Below are 19,587 nucleotides of genomic sequence, written 5' to 3' on the forward strand. Positions count from 1 at the left end.
CCTTGCGTATCTCTGATGAAGCTTAGGCTTTGACCAAGGTTAAGGCAGATGGTGAAACAGGTGGCCTGGCTTAGCTTCCCCCAGACACGACAGCTGCCTCGGCAAGAGGTTCGACGTTCACCACTTGGTCGGCCAAGCCGCTACAAGCACTTATGGTTTACATGCAATATCTTGTGAGTGGCTGAGATGACCTGTTTTAATGGGAAGGACAGAGAAGAGCTAGAAATGAGCAAACAGGGCAGGCAGGTCAGTATCCCATGTTCTTATGCAGAAAGCTTCATGGAAGCTTTCAGTGAACTCCAAACTTTCCAGATGTTTGGGACTCCAAACCCAACGGCTGCGCTGGCTGGGGCTAATGGGAGTTCCTGTCCAAAACATCTGGAGGGCACCAGTCTGGGAAACCTTGAACTATTTGGGCTCCTGAGTATTTATTACACGGTTTGTTAATTACGAGTTGGAGGATAGCAATTAAGTCTTATTCACCAAGATCCAAAGAGTCTCTTTAGATGTTCTCAAGGGCTTGGGGCTTAGCATGTTTTTCTTCATAACCTCAGCCTTCCACGCAATATTCCAAACTGTTTTTCAGTTTCCCCTTTATTTGAGAAGTGTTTTGTCATGCAACAGGTGTGTGTGCGTGTTCTGCAGTTTTGAGAGAAACAAGCCCAGATCCCCTAAGACGTGGTTCTTTGTGGCCCAGCCATTGAAATTAAAGGTGGCATTTCTTCTTCACATGCTGCCCAGCTTAGTATATGGGTTCATGCGATGTTGCAATGGCTGCTGGGCCATTCAGAAAGCGTTGGGCAAATACTTGAAAGCCCTTATTTAGGGCTACCAACTGTGGGAGGTGGAAATGACGCTAATCTCAATACTGAACTTCCTGGTGTTGAATGAGATGGTCATCTTATGCTGCTTGTGAACTTCCTGGCTTGCCTCATTCATTCCATTCGGATCAGATGCTAGGAGCTGATTGAAGTATTCCTCTGGCCTGGTATAGGAATCCATGGTTTGTGTGCATAAGATAAACACACACACACACACACACACACAGACACACTTTAACCCACATTTTCACACATTTTCACACACACACACACACACACAGACACACACACACAGACACACTTTAACCCACATTTTCAGGTGCGACACAGGCTTCCAAGTTGCAGGCAGCAGTTTAAAATGAAAATTGGGTAGGAACTCACAGCTAGATTGTTCTTTGTAAAATTAAAAAGATCTCATAATAAAAACCAGGTGCAGCAGTACTTTCAAAGCTGCAGTGGGATTCTTTCCCCGCACTCCCACTGGCTTCACTTGGGCTTGAAACATTGCCTTGGGTAAACGGAGGGCATTTCTCTCACCAGCCTGTGAAAAAGAAGAAAATCAAGCGTGAAATCAAAATCTTGGAGAACTTGCGAGGCGGTCCCAACATCATCACCCTTGCAGATATAGTGAAAGACCCTGTGGTGAGTAGCTCTGAGGTTCTGGAGCAGCTCCAGGACTGCGCGGTAAGCGGAGGGGAGAGAGGAAGCTGTGACAGTTGGTTCGTAAAAGGGCTGGAGAAACTCCGGGGAGAGAGATCCATCAGTGTTTAGGAGTCATATTAGCAGCCCAGTGTGGCCTGCTTCTGCAGAGAGAGCCTGCCTTTGAGTGTCAGGTGCTGGAGATGAAGAAGAGGTACCGTATTTTTCGCTCTATAAGACGCACCAGACCACAAGACGCACCTAGTTTTTGGAGGAGGAAAACAAGAAAAAAAATATTCTGAATCTCAGAAGCCAGAACAGCAAGAGGGATCACTGTGCAGTGAAAGCAGCAATCCCTCTTGCTGTTCTGGCTTCTGGGATAGCTGCGCAGCCTGCATTCGCTCCATAAGACGCACACAAATTTCCCCTTACTTTTTAGGAGGGAAAAAGTGAGTCTTATAGAGCAAAAAATACGGTAGCTGCCATTTGTTGGAAACTGAATGCTAGACTAGACTGGGCCTTTGGATTCTTTTGACCTATAAAGCCTTAAGCGGCTCAGGACCACAGTACCTCAAGGACTGCCTCTTATCATATGAACCTGCCCAGACCCTGCAATGATCACTGGAGGCCCTCCTTTGTGTGCCCCCTCCTCGAGAGGTGTGGAGGGTGGCAACACGAGAACAGGGCCTTCTCTGCAGTGGCTCCCCATCTGTGGAATGCTCTCCCTAGGGAAGTTCGCCTGGCACCTTCATTATACACCTTTAGGCGCCAGGCAAAAACGTTCCTCTTTAACCAGGGATTTGGTTGTTCCAACTTACATCCTATGCCCTTTAAAAAAAAAAATTGAGGGAGGAATTGGGTTGTTTTTGCTCTTATTTTTATTATTATTTATTTTGTGTTTTTTTATCTTGTATTTTTATGTTGTGAGGCCCTTTGTTGTGAGCCTTTGGCCCTCCAGAGGTCCATTGGACCTCAATAGTTGAGTCCTAACCAGTTGGGCTAATAGACAGGGATGATGGAACGTGAGGCCCAGCAGCAATCGGAAGCGTCACAAGTTCCTCGCCTCCTTTCCGGTGGGATGCCAAGAAAGGTGTTCGCCTTCAGATGTCAGTGGGACAAGGCAGATAGATTGTCAAAGAACAGCTTCTTTGCTTGTGTCTCTGACACCGATGACTTTCTCTCTGTGTGTGTCTGGTGCTCAGCGCTGGGAATGCAAGTGTGCAGTCAAGCTGTATTATCTCGCCATTTCCGGTTACGCGGTCCTTTTGTGGAAGGGAGGAGAGGTAATGCGCCCCTGCTTGAATAATCTGTCCGCACTCACAGAAAATGTGGGCTGTGAAAGAGCTCTGGGGGGCTGTGCTTTTAGTGGGTAGAAAGCCTGCCGAGTGGGCCAGCTTGTGAATTACAAACCCCCCTCTCCCCGTTTATCCATCTGACTGTGAGAAAGAGGTAGCAAATGCTTCACTCGAATGGGGTGGCAGGTTAAAAAGAGCGCAGAATTGTGTACACGTATGAGCTGCTTTTGTCGTCCCAAGTAATGACACAGCAGGAGAACTCCTAGCACTTTATGAAATATAAAACATGCTGGCATTTCAGGCATCTATTGATCATAAGATGCAGCATTACTTCCGCACAGCCCCGCTCCCTGTTTGCTCTCTGGTTTTCCTCTAATCCTATTTTCGAATTGCTTAATCAGATCAGGCCTTTTAATCAGTTTAGCTTCTTTCAGAGGAAGCTCCCCCTCCCTGCAGTTCCTTCTAGATTTTGTGGAAATGTGGGCTGTTGCATTTGGTGTAACTACAACTAGTCAGATGCTTGAAACCTTCTACAGAGGATGGCGGAGACGTGAGGGCATGTTTGTGTTGATAAGTATTAGGCCTATAAAGCAAGGAAGGTCCCAACATGACTGACTGTTTTGGTTTCCTTCTCCTAGTCTCGGACCCCAGCCTTGGTTTTCGAACATGTAAACAACACAGACTTTAAGGTACGGTTTGTCACTCAGCCTTTGGGGTTTTAGAGTATTTAAGGACGGATGCATGCCTGGTTTGGGGGATGCTGCCATAGTGAACGTCCTATATCGGCAGAGGGTTCAACCCAAATGACCTTTTGTGGTCCCTCCCAATTCTGATTTTAATGAAAAGGAAATTAAAAATCTAAGTCGTTTTTGGTAAAGTGCGATCAAGTTACCCAAGGCCAATTACTTCCACCGGATAAAAGTTTGTTTATTCCAGCAGATAACAGTAACACCCCCATGTTCAGTCTACAAAAGGCACTTTGTACATGGCATTTCATTCATTTATTTTATTGTGTGTCTGTCTCTCCCTCTCATGGCAGCACAGGTAGTTCTCCCCCTCCTTTCCTCCATTTTTATATTCCCAGCAACCCTGTGAGGTAGGTTAGGAACTCTCTTGTTCATCTAGAGCAGGGATGTGTAACAGGTTGATCACAATCTACTGGTAGATCCCTGCAAAGTTTTGGTAGATCGCGGTTGATCGCTGGCTCTCTTTCCTTAGCGTTGGTAAAATAGAACCCGGCCCCCTCACCCCACCCTCCATTGTTGGTCAATCTCCAGCTAAAAAGCTCAACAACTTTGACACCTGAACCTCTAAAAAAAAAAGAAAGAGGGATTTTCCTCCCTAAAAAAGCTCAACAGTTTTGCCCTGATCCCCCCACAAAGGGGTAGATCACTGCCAGTTTTTTATTCTGTGAGTAGATCTCAGTCTCTTAGGAGTTGGCCGTCCCTGATCTAGAAGCAAGAGCACATGAACACAGCAAGCAGGTAGTTAATGTGCATGCATGCAGGTGCACATGTGTTACTTACAGGTCCCCTCATTAGGGAGTCACGATTGGCTGCAGCTTTGTCCTGAGTGTACACTTGGTAGCGATCCAGGTTGGTCTCCGCCAGTGCCTTTTTTCTAGAACGATAGGTGCTGGTACTCACCATGAAGTTGTTACAGTAAGTGCCACACTTTTTAACAGCAACAAGAAGAGGTGTCGGTACCGTGCACCCTTGAATACCCCTTGGGAAAAAAGCACTGGTCTCTGCATAATGTGTGACAGAGCCTCAATAATGTCCCCAAATACTGAATTACCCTCCTCATAGCACATCCCATAATAGATGAGAAAAAAACAAGCAAAGCCCTAACCCCCATAATTTGTTGCTTGAAAACTTAATTTTTTAACGTTGATGTCTTACAGCAATTATACCAAACGTTAACAGACTACGACATCCGGTTCTACATGTATGAAATCTTGAAGGTGAGTTTGCCTTCTCCCTTCCTGTTTGGGATTGGGGTGTGTGTGAAGCGTGAGGTTGGCTGAGAAATGGCAACCAGCCGCCCTGAGGAGTTGAAGGATTTCTCTCTTCCATTGGTTATTCTGAGGAATCTTTGTGTTCCAGACGTAACCTAACATTGCCCAGGCAGATCCTGCTTGCCTCGTAGCCGTCACTTGTTCCATCGACCCATTACCGTGATTACCAGAAGTGCTAGTAATATTTAGCACCGGTAATGTTTAGCATGGATATTGGCGCCTGTTCTCGATGGCTGTCAGTACTTCGCTCCAAGTGCCATGCGGACTGAGCATGTGATTTATTAGAGCAGGGTTGCAGAGCATAAGCCCAAGAGCCTTATCAGGCCCTTTGACGTCTCTGGTGCAGCCTATGGCATGCACATGGTTGAAATCAGTGTTCGAAATTAGCTAGGCGCGTTTTGCGACTGGCGTAGGTCCATTTGTGATGACATGGAGATCTCTAGATGCTAGTTTGTTCAGTGGACATCTCCATCTCCCTCTGGCCCCTCCAGATTTCTTATGCAGGTAAGCAGAAGAGCTTATTCATTGCATTGTCCTCCCACCTTTTTCTCCAAGGAGTGCAAGGTTTACCCCTCCTCCTCAGCTAATCCCTACAACGACCCTGTGAGGTAGGCGAAGAGGCTGCGACTGACTCCAAGGTCATCCAGTGAGCTTCATGACTGAGTGAGGATTTGAACCCTGATCTCCCAGGTCCTAGTCTGACACTCTTAACCTCTACACCACACTGCCTTCCTAGAGTACTTCTGCTGTGGTGCAGTGATATAAATTAAGTAGGCAGATCAATATGGGGAAAGCAAAATGCCACTTAGAGAAGGGTCTGAAATATAATCCTTGAAGGTTGAATTTGTTTTATTCTGGACTGTCTCGGTGTTTTAATGTGTGGGAAACCACTTTGAGATTTTTCTTCAAATTATAAAGCGGTATAGAAATGAAATGGATGATGATAATAATAATAATAATAAAGCCCACTGCAATAAAACATTGCTGCCTAGACATTCCGTTGTGGCGAACATAACCTAGGTTTAAGGTGCCATTTGGCAATGAATATCTGAGGTTCTAACGCTGATTGAAATCCCTTCCACTTTTTTCAGGCCCAGGACTCACTTTTAACTCAAGCATGCATTTGAGGACCCAGTTCTTAATCTTCTACCATATATTTGCAGGGTGGTGTTGCTCCTGTAGGTGAAACCTGCCTTGGATCAGGCCATGACCCACTAGCAGGTCCCAGCCCCCAGCAGTTGAAGACCAGTGCCTTGGAGCTAGGAAGTTGACGCCTTACATATAGGGCAATGGGGCAGGCTTGGCAATAGATGCTGCTGAAGCTTTTGGCCTCTCCCAACATTCCCAGTTAATCAGGCGTGGGGAACCTGTGCTCATTGACATGTTGTTGGACTCCAACTCCCATAATCCCTGACCATTGCCCATGCGTGGTGACTGGGGCTTCCGGCGGTTGTAATTTAACAGTGCCTGAAGGACCACCTGTTCCCCACTCCTGCTTCACAGTACAGCTACCTACTGTAGCTTCCAGTAACGTGGCAATCTGAGAGGCTTTAAGTGGGAAGGAGGGCTAACTTTCAATGGATCCTGCCTGCCTGCTCCAGTCAGCCTCTGCAGCCTTGTTTAGCATCCCACCTACAGTATTTCTGGTTGGAACCTAAGACCTTTCTGTTTTGTGGTGTTGTAAGTTGTGCAACTCCCTCTTGAGGGAGGTTTAATTAGCTCCCTTCCTTTTCGACCAGCTATTGGGAACTCTTCATCTGACATTCCCTTGTGAAAAGGCTGTGTCTCCCCACTCAACTGGCACTCTTGCCGTTTGATTCTGCTCCTGCGACCTTTGGGAAGGCTCTGTTTAGGGCTGCAAAGCACCATGCGGATTTTCATACAGATAAAGTTAAAACGGGCGAGGTGGGGATCTGATCTCTGATGCCCGCGGGCATCTGGTTATAGCCACTGTGAGAGCTGGATTCTGGACTAGGTGGGCCACTGGCCTGTTCTGATGTTCTTAGGCTCTTGTTCGTGATCCACATGCCTCTTTTCCCCAGGCCCTGGATTATTGCCACAGTATGGGGATAATGCACAGAGACGTCAAACCCCACAACGTCATGATTGACCATGAGCACAGAAAGGTAAGGCTTGGGGGGTCTTTGTCCTCTGTTTCTAGTTGGGATTTAATTGTGGCAGAAGCAAAATTCCTCTGGTGCGCTGCTGCTGCTGCTGTTGTGTGTGTTTGTGGCCTGTTAGTAGCAGGAGTGGAAAAGAGATTTCCAAAAGAGATTAGTATGGAGGGTAGGAGTGAAATCTTGCACGTTTAGCTTCTTCAGAACTCCTATTGGCGTTCAGACATTTTGCCTTCATTGAGTACTTTACGTACCAAACTTTCTCTGGGTATGTGCTGCAAACCCTTTCGTGTTACAAGCGTTCTGGAGCATGTCCCAGAACAGAGTTGGTTCATACAGGATACTGGTCAAGCCTATTGGACTTCACCACCATTTTTTGTGAATTGACAGTAAGTTCTAAGATATGTTCCTTGTGACTACACCTCACAAGGGGAGGGTGGTGATGGTGGTTGGTTTGTCGTTCGTTCGGGGAAAAACATGACCACTCATTTCAAGGTACAGTGTAAAATGTTAAAGATACTGTTATTTTTATTATTCTCGCTATTTATTAAATTTGCACACTATTCATCTGTAGATTTCAGTTCACAATATATCGGTAAGGAGCAGCAGGATTCCCCAACGTGGTTCCTCCTGGACATTTTGGACTACAGCTCCCATAGCCCCTGAGAATTGGCTGCCCTGGCTGAGACTGATGGGAGTTGCAGTCCATAACATTGGGGAGGACACCAGGTTGGGCAAAGGCTGGTGCATGGTGTGCTGAGAAGGAAGAAGGATGTTTTCTGCAGCTCCCATTTCAACTCTTCAAGGGTCAAATTGATTTTTTTCAGTTTCTTCCGTTTTGTATTTTTCTCTTCCCCCTGCCTGCTCGTCTAATTTACCCTTGTGTGAACTTTGAGCCGAAGCTATTCATTGCTGTAATTATTGATCTTTCATCTGAGAAACACTGCTTTTTGGTGGCTTGACTCCTATTTTCCAGGCCTTGGCTACTCATCAGAGCAGAATTATCCTCTGCCCTCCTACTCCTCCCTCTCACTCACAGTTCAATAGTTCGATTGCACTATTTTTGTCCCTGACCACGCCAGATGGTGTCAGTTACGTTTTGCGCTTCCGCTCAATTAAATCTTCGCATCATTTCATAACATTCCATTTATTTCTGATGCTGTTATTTCCTGCAACAAGCAATCTGCACAGTCACTGGAAGATGCAGGCCAAGGTAAAGAGGTTTCTCCTCCTCCTCCTCCTCAATCTCCTTTCCCTTTTCCCTTTTTAGCTCCGGCTAATAGATTGGGGTTTGGCTGAATTCTATCATCCTAGCCAAGAGTACAATGTCCGAGTGGCTTCTAGATACTTCAAAGGCCCAGAGCTCCTCGTAGATTATCAGGTAACTGTCCCAGCTACGGAAATAATCAGGTTTGTGGAAAAGCAGCACAAACAATTTAAGAACACAAGCAGGCTCAAGTACTGGCGCGTTCAGCCCTACGGTTAGAAAAATCAGTTGAACGTTTCTCTTTCCCCCTTCCCCTCGAGGTAGAACTGCATTTCCTTCGATTCTCATTTTAGACACCCCTGGTGCTAACTGCATCCTTACCTATTTAGCTTTCAGTTTGGGTGTGGAATTGATGGAGGGTTCATTTCGTTTACTCTGCTCCAAAGAGTGCTGGCTGCTGCCCATCTGGGGCTTGCAGGGGTGTAAGGCAGGAGGCTGCCAGCAGGTGGAGCCGGAGTCAACTAATTCTGGTTTGCCTGCACCGTGCTCCTCCTCGCTGAGTTCTGCAAGGTCAACACTGACACTAAAAGAGGAAGAAGGTGACACCCATTGCCTCCCTCTGATTGCCAGAAGGCAGGCTGGCTTGGATGAGATTGAGGTTGGTGGGGAAGTGCCCCATTCTTCCCAATGGACCAGTCTCTGGGCCTGAATCAGGTATGGATTGTCCCTGTTTGTAACATGGCAGTGGTCTCAGCAGATGAAAGAATCTGCTTCTCTCTCTTGGGTGTTGTTCCTTGAAAGAACAATAATGATGATGATGATGATGATGATGATAAAAATTTATTTATACCCCGCCCATCTGGCTGGGTTTCCTCAGCTACTCTGGACTGCTTCCAACATAATATTAAAAACACGCTACAGTATCAAACATTTAAAACTTCCCTAAACAGGGCTGCTTTTAGATGATGATGATGATGATGATGATGATGATGATGATAATTTATAACCCCCCCCCCAATCTGGCTGGGTTTCCCCAGCCACTCTGGGCTGCTTCCAGCAAAATATTAAAATACAATAATGTCTTCTAAAAGTCAGATAGTTGCTTATTTCCTTGATATCTAATGGGAGGGCATTCCACAGGGCTGGCGCCACTACCGAGAAGGCCCTCTGCCTGGTTCCACTAACACAGAATCGTAGAATTGGAAGGGTTCAACCCTCTGCAATGCAGGAATCTCAACTAAAGCATCCATGACAGGTGGCCAACCAGCCATAAAAACCTCCAGTGAAGGAGAGTCCAATCCTTCCAGTGAACATTCAGATTTGAGTAACCCCTGAAGAACTACAGGGACTCCTCACCCTGTAGTGCGTATTTTCTTTGTGCCAAGCTGGTTGCTGTCAACTTGTCATGGGGATGTGTTTTTCTGTCAACTTGTCATGGGGAGAGCCAGTGTGGTGTAGTGGTTAAGAGCGGTGGACTCGTAATCTGGTGAACTGGGTTTGCTTCCCTGCTCCTCCACATGCAGCTGCTGGATGACCTTGGGCCAGTCACACTTCTCTGAAGTCTCTCAGCCTCACTCACCTCACAGAGTGTTTGTTGTGGGGGAGGAAGGGAAAGGAGAATGTTAGCCGCTTTGAGACTCCTTCGGGTAGTGATAAAGTGGGATATCAAATCCAAACTCTTCTCTTCTTCTTCACACACAACAGGGCTTTGTTTGCAGTGTTCTTTTTGCCCCTTTCACGCCTGCTAAGTGCACCAGACTGATGGGCCTTCTTTTGCTTCCTTTGCAGATGTACGACTACAGCTTGGACATGTGGAGCTTGGGTTGCATGCTCGCCAGCATGATCTTCCGAAAGGAGCCCTTCTTCCATGGTCATGATAACTATGATCAGGTGAGAGAGAGAGAGAGAGTGAAAGAGACATGATGGTGATGTTCAGGCACAGGGCTTTCTCTTCCTCCGTGACGTCTCTGTTCTGCATGTTCTCAGCTTCCCAAGGGTTGGAAAAATCAAGAATTCACTGGATTGGCTCACATGCACGTTTCTCATTTGATCGCCGCCACCTCCAGTTAGGACCTGCACATATGAATGGGTCACAGATATAAATTTCAGTTTCTCTTTCAATCTGGTTTCTGCGGTTTCCAGTAGATTTTAGCTAGCACGTATTGGCTGCAAGGTGACATGCAGCAATGTACATGGGTGGTATTCGGCTAAGCCAGACTCAAGAGTTAGACGTCACTGGGTGTGCAGTCTAATGCCAGCCCATGTTCATCCAAGGCTCCCTTGCCAAACAGATCTCTTGACCAGAGGCGTAGCAAGCCCAGGTGGTACCCGGTGTGGAATATTTCTTGTCACACCCTCCCCCCACATCGACAGCTCGGGGTAGGCTTGGGAGTCACGGGCGGGTGCCGAATGTCCGCCCCCCCTTCCTACGTCTCTGCGCCCCCACTCTCGCGACTCCCAAGTACCCTGAGCCGTCAGAGGAAAGGGGGGAGCTATGTCGCTTTGCTGGGGCGCTGGCAAAGCTGCACAGCTCATCCTCTCGGGAGCCACAGCTCCCGTCCATCCTCCCCCCCCCCCCAGCTCGCTGTAAAGCAGCAAAGCGGGAGCCGCTTACAGCGAGGAAGGGAGTAGGGATCCCACTGCCGTCTGTACGGCGCTCCAGTGGCACCGGTGGCAAATCGCTATGTACAGCACATGTGCGGCATCGCTACGCACAGCGCATGCACACAACACCGCGCATGCGTTGTACGTAGTGGTTTGCCACCGGCGCCGCCCGAGAGCCGTGCAGACGGTGGGATCCTCTGCTCGCGGCTGCAGCCGCAAACGGAGGATCTTCCATGTGCGGCTGTGGCGGCGCGATGGCTGCTCGCGCCTCCACGCCTGGGCAAGTACCCCACGGGGTGCCTTCTTGTCACCCTCCCAGGCGTGAAACCTGGGGTTCACCGCCCCCGCCCCCAGCTTGCGACGCCACTGCTCTTGACTTGCCCTGCAAATACTCTTTGACGGGGAAACGAAGAGCAGCTGCCAGGGATTGTCGGGTGGGTGACAGTGATCATATCCTGTTTTCTAATATCTCACAACTGCCCCGAGAAGCTCGTGTTTCTGCCATGGGGGAAGTTAACCTCCTGGTGCCTGAAGTGGCTGTGATCACCGTCTTCCAGCTGAAGCTGCTTATTTGGGGAAATCACATTTCACCAAAGTCAAGATTGGTGTTCCCATTGTAAGGTTTTTTAATGGCACTTGGTGTCACATGGGCCTGTTCTGTGGCTGACACAGGGAGGCTCTTTGTGTGAATTTAGAGAACTCGCTCCTTAATGAAGTACATTTTGCCCCGTCTCTCTATAGTTCAGGCACATCTTTTTCAGCAGGCATTTGGAGAAGGAGAAACCTGATGGCTGCTGCTATTAGCAGCTGTTCCTTATTGATTTGCTACTTGTTTTTTTTAAAAAGCATTAGTTGCTTTATGGATTTTTTTTAAAATCCCATTTGCTTGTTGTCAACCATCCTGTGGCTTGTACACAGGGCGGTACATAAATATCTCAAAATATAAAGATGAGCTGTCATTATAATTAACCCTCATATAGTGCTTTCAAGGGTTTAGAGCGCTTGGCCTTTATTACTTAGCTGTGATCCTTATAGTGACCCTGTAAGGGAACTCAGTAATGTTGTTCCCTGTATTGGTGGGTGGGTGGACGGACTGAGGCCGACAGGGAAGAGTGCCTTGCCCAAAGTGAGATCGTGCCAGAGGCAAGACTTGAACAGGAGGCCTCCCCGATTCGTTGCTCCGTCTCCCAGCCGCTACATTCCACATGCTGGCTTACGCCTTCTGTTCACAGTTGGTGAGAATAGCTAAGGTGCTCGGGACAGAAGACCTGTACGACTACATTGACAAATACAACATTGAGCTTGACCCCCGTTTCAACGACATCTTGGGCAGGTAAGATGAGATTGATTTAACACAGTGCTTCCCAAACTTTTTGAGGCCATCCCCTCCCCAGTTCCATAAACCAATAATATAATAATAATAGTTGGCTGCCCAACTGACTAGGTTGTCCCAGCCATTCTGGGCGGCTTCCAACAGATAAAAGAACACAATAAAGCATCAAACATTAAAAACATGCCTAGACAGGGCTGCCTTGAGATGTCTTCTCTTTTTGTCTATTTAGAGGTCTGGAAGGGACATGTCCTTTTCGCTTCCTTCCACTTGCATCTCCAAAACGATGCAGTGTTGAAACTGCTTTGTAAGGCGCTATAGAAACGGCAGGCGACTTGACTTTGAGTTACTTGTGTGCGTTCCTCTTTCCATTCTTAAGAGTCGCTGACAACGTGCAGAAATACTTGTATGCTGGTAAGGTTAACAGAGGCTGTCCAAGGGGGACTCATCCATTCACTCTGTGTTCTCCCCCCCGCCTGGCTCATAGGCATTCCCGCAAGCGATGGGAGCGCTTCGTCCACAGCGAGAATCAGCATTTGGTCAGCCCCGAGGCCCTGGATTTCTTGGACAAGTTGCTGCGATACGACCACCAATCCCGTCTGACGGCGAGAGAAGCCATGGAGCACCCTTACTTCTGTGAGTCTGGCCCTCCATGGGCCTAGCTTTTCAGACTTTCAAAGGGGCAACGGTCAGGAGGAGGGAGAGGTACACCAGAAAGGGCATTCTGAGCCCGTTTCTCCTTCCTTGAAAAGCCATGTTGGCGGTGGCACACAAAATAACTTCAAAATCTGTGAGCTGCATATGGCAAAATCTCATCGGAGCCGAGCTTGATTTGGGGCGGTAAAAGGAGGTGGGGGGAAGTAAGCTGCCCGTTCCCTCCCATCCCTGAGCTTACGAAACAGCCCAGCTGAATCCTGCAGTTCTTGTGAAAATATTCCATATTCATGAAGAATCTGCCTCTTGACTGTCAGGCCATTTTGCAGCCGAAGATGCTGCTTTGTGTCTCAATATTACAGGGTGAGTCTTTTAAAAGAGGCCCCGTGGAACATGTGTATTCTTTTAAAGGACTAGCCCTGTGTATGTCCTGTTGTCACAAGGACTTGTGGGAATAAAAGTGTTTGCGGATTTTGCTTCCCCCTTTCCCATCCCCGCCAGTGGGAAGCTCTCTTGGGTATAGTGAAACCTGTTTAGATCGCACCGGTCCCAAATCACACTCCACAATTGATCTACCAGTGAGTTGCCATCCTGATGAGGGATGTTTTTAAGAGGAGGCAGACAGTTTGCCTTGCCTTCTTTTCCTCCATCCGGATAACCTCCAGCTCAGGGATGAGATTTCTCTGCGCTGCAGCAGCCCTGGCTTTTCACACCTACCAACAAAACCTGGGTTCTGCAACTTGTGTGAACTATAGCTGTTAGGAAACAGAGAGTAATTCAGCAGTTGTCATGCCAAACCCAAACCACCAAGCTGCATCTCCAGCAATACTTGCCTTCCCAATATGCAAGGCTGCATGTGTGACATGGGATTCTTGCCAGGCCTTCCCATCCATATTCCAGCTTCTCTTCACAGCCTCCGTGGCTGGAGACTTCCCTGCTTAAATAAATGAAACCTGTGATCACCAGCTGTAGGGCTGGGTGATACCTGGTTTTCAACATTGTGATATACCAGCAGCTAAATACCACAGTGTGCTGATATATCGTGATGTATGGAATGTTTTTCAGCTGCTGCTTCCTCCCCACTGTCTGCGGGCAATTTGGGCAGGGAATACATCGTGGCTTCCCGGCCACCGCAATGCATTTCCAGCTCATAATGTCTGAAACCGGTATTGCCATACTGGTTTCAGACAATTTACCAATATATCACCCAGATCTAATCAGTTGAATGTCATGCAATATGTGTGATTCAGAAATAACGGGAGTGCACCCACCCCCTGTATTAATCAAGATGCCTGGTTTGTTTGTGTTTTGCAGACCCCATAGTGAAGGACCAGGCTCGGATGAGCTCAACCAACATGCCGGGCAGCAGCACCCCTGTCAGCAGCGCCAGTATGTTGTCAGGTGGGTCCACAATCGGCCACGCTCGTGTCTGCACGGGCTACTGGGCCTCTGCCGGGCAAGCCTCATCCCACAGCCAGAGGTGGTACAGTCTGGGAAATGCTTGAAACCCCACTGTTCCAGCTGTTTGCATGAGTTTGGTTGATTGATTTGAGTTTATGCTGCTTTCCCACAACAAACTGTGGCCAAATCAGTTTCCAGAAAGCATTTGGAACACAGATACACAAAAGACAGAGCCCAAGTGTCAGTGCCATTTTCCCCACTTGCTTTCAAAGTGCCAGGACTCCCAAAGGGGCTGGCTGGCACATGGCTCGCTTATCACTTGATAGCTTAATCGTCAGGTGGTGGTACATGCGAAAGAACCATCGCAGATTGATTTTTTATTTTTTAAAGCATTGCTTTGATGCTTTCTATGGGATGCGGGTGGCGCTGTGGGTTAAACCACTGAGCCTTGGGCTCTCTGATCAGAAGGTCAGCGGTTCGAATCCCCGCAACGGGGGCAACGGGGTGAGCTTGCGTTGCTCAGTCCCAGCTCCTGCCAATCTAGCAGATTGAAAGCACTCCAAAAAAAGTGCAAGTAGATAAATAGGTACCGCTCCGGTGGGAAGGTAAATGGCGTTTCCGTGTGCTGCTCTGGTTCACCAGAAGCGGCTTAGTCATGCTGGCCACATCACCCAGAAGCTGTACGCCGGCTCCCTCGGCCAATAAAGCGAGATGAGCGCCGCAACCCCAGAGTCGTCCGCGACTGGACCTAATGGTCAGGGGTCCCTTTACCTTGATGCTTTCTCTGTGTGGCTGGCTTATGTGTTCAGCAGTCAGTTAGCGTTTCTGCAGTGGCCCAAAGGTGCTGGGCTCTGACAGGGCCACTGGCCCCGCACTCTGACACGAAACTGCCCCCTCTGTGGCTCTAACACTCTTCTCCTTCCCATCTAGGGCTTTCTTCAGTGCCAACGTCTTCACCCCTGGGGCCTCTAGCGGGCTCGCCTGTGATAGCTGCTGCCAACACCCTAGGTATGCCAGTTCCAGCTGCCGCAGGAGCCCAGCAGTAGAGGAGGACACCCCGTCTCCCAGATGCCTGACCGGAGCCGGGTTGGGGCCGAGGTCGTTCCTCCACCCCCTTCCCCAGGACAACAGCAGCCGCTTGTGGCCCGCGTTGTGGGGAGGGAGAAGGGAGGGGATGGAATGCTTTGGAGGAGTTATGTCTGAACAGTTGCTTGTGGATTTATAGTAGTTCAGTCATAAAAAAAAGAAAAATATATAGGCCGATTTCCCCCCTTTTTTTACTTGAACTTTTCGTATCTCAGGGGGTTCCCTGACAAAATCTGCAGATGGAGTATTTCGTGGACAATTCTCCCCGCCCCCAACACTTTCCCTGTTCGTTTTATTATTTGTAAGATCCAAGGCGATACGCCTGTGTATCTCGAGGGTCTCGGTTCTTGCCGGAAAGCTCTCCCTCTTTCCCCGTTCCTTTCTGCTGGCTGATGCCGCGTCAGGGATGGGGTGAGGGGTGAGACTTGCAAGGACATTTCGCTTTCTCCCCCTTTTGGGAATTCCTGCGTTGTGCTCCTCAAAAGGCAGCCAGGACGGACGAAGGTCTTTAAGCAGCGGTTGTGCCGTTTTTGCCTCTTTGCGATTGACAGCTAGAGTGGGAGGAGTTTCCGCTACCAAAAAATAAATATTCTAAGTTGCAGCAAAAGGTTTGTGGGACGGCAGCTTCCGTGTAGGAATGGGGTCTTCTCCTGTGAGCCCCCGTGGCTCACCGGCAGCACCTCCCCCCTTGCACGTGTCCTCGTTCGGAAGTTTTCACGTTTCGGATCCAAGTCAGAAGGAAGCTGCCTTGTCCCCTTGAAAGGAGTCTTGGCATCTTCCCATAAGTCGCTCTCTCTTCCCCGCTGCCCCCTGGCAAGATCCATCAATGTCTTCTTGGTTTGGTATTTTGGAAATGCATTTGTCAGTGGGTATCTCTCTCTAAAAGCAACTCAAGCTTCTGGTTGGCTGGTTGGTTCCGCCCAAACTGGACCATGCAAACTGACAGTGGGACAATTCACCTACTCACCTTCCTCTCACGTGCCATGTGGCGAGAGATGCCGCTGAATGCTGGGGTTTTGTTTTTTGCTTTTCGTTTTATTTTTAACCTAACTCGTGGTCTTGTAAATAGAAAGCGGAGGGGTGGGGGAGGTATGAACAGCCTCGAGACTTTGACAGAGAAAGGAAAAGAGAGCAAAGAACAAGATGGTAGACCTGTCAGAAACCCTAGCCGTGGAAAGCATCTGCTTCCCCGTGTGAGCGTGTGTGTATATAACTCTTGTTCTTCCTATGCTGAAAGATCCAGTGTTGGAATTCCTTGATGTAAATAAAACTGTTGGGGTTTTTTTTTTTAATTTATCAAAAGGTTAGGTTTTACGATTCCTGTGCAGAGGTTCTCCCTGAGCCAGCGCCACGCTTCTTAAAACTCAGCGTGCGGCCCTCCAATCCACGAAGCGGGAGGGGGGGCTTTGGGGTAGGTGGGTGAGCAGGGTCAGGCCGCTTCTCCTTCACTGTCTATTTTGCACCGTGCACAGATTTGGTTCTAGTAGCAAACAGCGCTAAGAAGCCTTACCAGAAGCATCTCACAAGCCAAAGCTCACGGACCCTCGGCATACGTTTTTCCTTTTGCACCTCAGCAGCGCTGGAGTTTAGGATGGACAGAGGGGTGGCTCTCTGCATGCTGATTCAAACCACTGATGGGGGAGACTTGGAGGCACAGCAGCCCCTCCCCGTTTCCTCCAGAGTTGCCTCCTCGTTCGACAACCACTTCAAGAGGCGGTTTGCCTCCGGGGGAGCACCGATCACTTGATTTTTCAATAATATATGCAACTTTTGGGAGTCGGAGTTAGGTAACCACGTATTTCTTCCTTTTTTTATTAACTTTGCTTTCCCCCCCGTTTTTGTTCTTCTGGGTTGTGACACTTTTGAGGGTGTGGTCGAAGCATGAGTGAATTGCATAGCGAAGAACACGAGACCCTGAGCTGCGTTCTCCGTGGCCTCCCCACCACCACCTTGGAAAGTTAGTTCGGACTTAAAAATTCACGCGGCAGTAGCTTAATGGAAACTCTGGTGGGGAATTGTGGTGGTTCATGGCCTCCTCTGGATGTGGAAGCTAGGCCCACGCTAGACAACCTCTTCTTGGCAACAGTCGGTGACTGAAAGATTCAGCATTCAGAAATGTTGTGCCCATCTTTGCACCGGCATGGAGAGACCTACAAAACACCTCTTCAAGCAGGCGATAATTTTCCCTCCTGTCACCTCCTTAACTTGGCAAAAGGGTATCCTAACGTCGCAGACCAGTTGAGAGGAGAGCCCACACAGGGCGCAAATTTCAGTAAGCATCCAACCTTAAATCATGAGAAGGTGAGGGGAGAGCAGGAGGTTTCTGATTCAGGGAGCGATGCAAGCAAATTTCCTTCTCCGTCCTTAATGCCAGTTTTGCTGCCCACCAAAGCAGCAGTCTTGAAAGGAGCGCGAGGAAACTGCAGATTGTTAACAGCATCTGTGTTGTAAATTACCTCATCTGTATACCTTGTATCAGAACACATTTTTTAAAAGGATTTCTCAGCACTTCCTGGTTTCACCGCCCCCGCCCCCCCTGCATTGTGTTAGATGGCAGGAAAATCAATTGCCAATACAGATAGTCTTGTTGGCAACTTAACTTTAAAAAAAGTTTTTTTAAAAATAAGAAAAGAAAAAGTTTTTTTTAATCTTGTTTGAAGTGATCCTTTTTATTTTTATCTGTTGAAATTTAGATTATTATTATTATTTTGTTGTTTTCCTTTTGAATTTATTGGTTGTAATTGTATTGTACTTGTTCAGAACTAACCCTTAACTGTGCTGGGAAGAAGTTGTGCCATGGAGGTCTTTAATTTTTTTAAAATAAAATAATTGAAACTAAACTACACCCCAGCCCAGTAGTCGCTCCATTTTAAAAGCAGGCATAGTAGGGAATCCTCAGGGATTTTGTGATTTCCGCACGTGGTAGAGGGAAGTGAGGGGCAGGTGGAGGTCGTCCACCTGGGAACGAAGCCCATCTAGGAGAAGGAACTCTCTGACCCTAAACCTCTGCAGCCTTGCAAGATATCCTCAGGAGAAGAAAAGGCTCAGGAGTAAACCTCACACAGATCTGGAGTGGAGTCCCTAAGGTGGTTGGATTGCACCTTGTATGCTTCATCCTGGCAACTCCTGCAGCCAAGCTGGTGCCAAACTCATTGTCCTGCTTTCCTGTGGATCCCATCAGTGAGGCCGAGAGAGAGGTCTTGTCATCTGGGCATCCCAGGACCTCCATACATACCTCCCAGGCTTGCACCCTGGGGAGGTCCCTTCGGTGTTGCAAACATAGCCAAAACAATGCAGGAGGAAGTTATGAGTCCCTGCAGCCGGTCCCTGCAGCCACCGGTCCCTGCAGCTACCCTGCAGCTACCGGTCCCTGCAGCCACAGCAGGCTCTGATTCTCCAGTGGTTTGACTTAACCTCTGGAGGTGCCCTCCATTATCTCTCAGACGGACGCCACACAAAAAAAAGCTCTTGCATCCAAGATTTGCAGCAGTATTGACCAGGCCAAGTCACCAGCCAACTGGTTGTGTTCTTTCTGTGTCCTGCTAATCAAAGAATGGAATGGCGATGTTGTGCCTACTTTCTTTGGACCAGGCTGGCCAGCAGAGGGTGATGAAGCTCCATCTGCTTTTTTTCCTTTTGCTGTAACTTCGGTAAAATTTATTTGGTGTCTCCCAGCTCTGGAGCTATAAAGAGTCCTTTCTGGGTCATCCTATATGACTAATGTGACCCAATCTGAGTGGTTTATCATCTTCACTTTTCCACCCTGTCCATCTTCAAAAAGAGGATGGGATAAAAATTATTTTTTAATTGTTCAGTCACTCCTGCCTTCCCTTCATTTTAATTTTGGTTGGAACCCTTCTGCTATTTCAAAGATACAGAGATCGCTTTCCAAACAGAATATGCTCTCAATAAATTGTTTGGCGAGCATTTGCATGATGAGTTGACGATTTCCATTAATTCCTGTGGGGAAATCTCAAATAATAATAATAATAATTTATTATTTATACCCAGCCCATCTGGCTGTGTTTCCCCAGAAAAACTGTTCCTGACCCCAGAATTTTGACCTCCAAATGATGGGGAAGAAACCAGGGGAACCCTCTGAAACCTTGCAAACAATGGAAGGGAAAAAAATGCTCTCTTACATGTCCAACCTCTCCCCCGTCCTCCCCACCATAATTTCAGGCAAAATGACTGCCGCAGACCAGCAAAACAAAAAATAAGGCTCACTTAAGCCTGCTTATTTTTTTTACAGCACAACACAAAGGTTCAGCGGAATGGACATTGAATCTGCTGCGTGTGTAGTGAGGTTTGGGTACTGATTCCTTGTGTTTGGATAAGTAAATTTTCATATAACGAGCGTTTGGGTAACAGGGCCTCCGCTTATAAGCAACTTCTCGAGGCTTCTTGTTGTTTAGT

At 48.0% G+C, this 19,587-nt stretch overlaps 1 protein-coding gene across 4 annotated transcripts in view; it reads left to right on the top strand.

Moving 5' to 3' along the window:
- CSNK2A1 (casein kinase 2 alpha 1) overlaps nucleotides 1-18,016 on the top strand; it is a 45,097-nt gene extending 27,081 nt beyond the window's left edge. For 3 of the 4 annotated variants that reach the window (XM_083507653.1, XM_083507654.1, XM_083507655.1), the window contains 10 exons: nucleotides 1,362-1,463; nucleotides 3,394-3,444; nucleotides 4,659-4,718; nucleotides 6,815-6,898; nucleotides 8,160-8,270; nucleotides 9,885-9,986; nucleotides 11,933-12,033; nucleotides 12,518-12,666; nucleotides 13,999-14,085; nucleotides 15,016-18,016. In XM_083507653.1, the coding sequence (XP_083363779.1) occupies nucleotides 1,362-1,463; nucleotides 3,394-3,444; nucleotides 4,659-4,718; nucleotides 6,815-6,898; nucleotides 8,160-8,270; nucleotides 9,885-9,986; nucleotides 11,933-12,033; nucleotides 12,518-12,666; nucleotides 13,999-14,085; nucleotides 15,016-15,131 (963 nt within the window). In that variant the 3' untranslated portion in view covers nucleotides 15,132-18,016. Of the gene's footprint in view, nucleotides 1-1,361; nucleotides 1,680-1,939; nucleotides 3,445-4,658; nucleotides 4,719-6,814; nucleotides 6,899-8,159; nucleotides 8,271-9,884; nucleotides 9,987-11,932; nucleotides 12,034-12,517; nucleotides 12,667-13,998; nucleotides 14,086-15,015 lie in introns of all 4 variants that reach the window. The other variant, XM_083507656.1, reaches the window with a different exon arrangement.
- Nucleotides 18,017-19,587: the final 1,571 nt, after the last annotated feature.

Source organism: Podarcis liolepis (assembly GCF_965112155.1).
Source record: "Podarcis liolepis genome assembly, chromosome: 6".
NCBI lineage: Eukaryota > Metazoa > Chordata > Lepidosauria > Squamata > Lacertidae > Podarcis > Podarcis liolepis.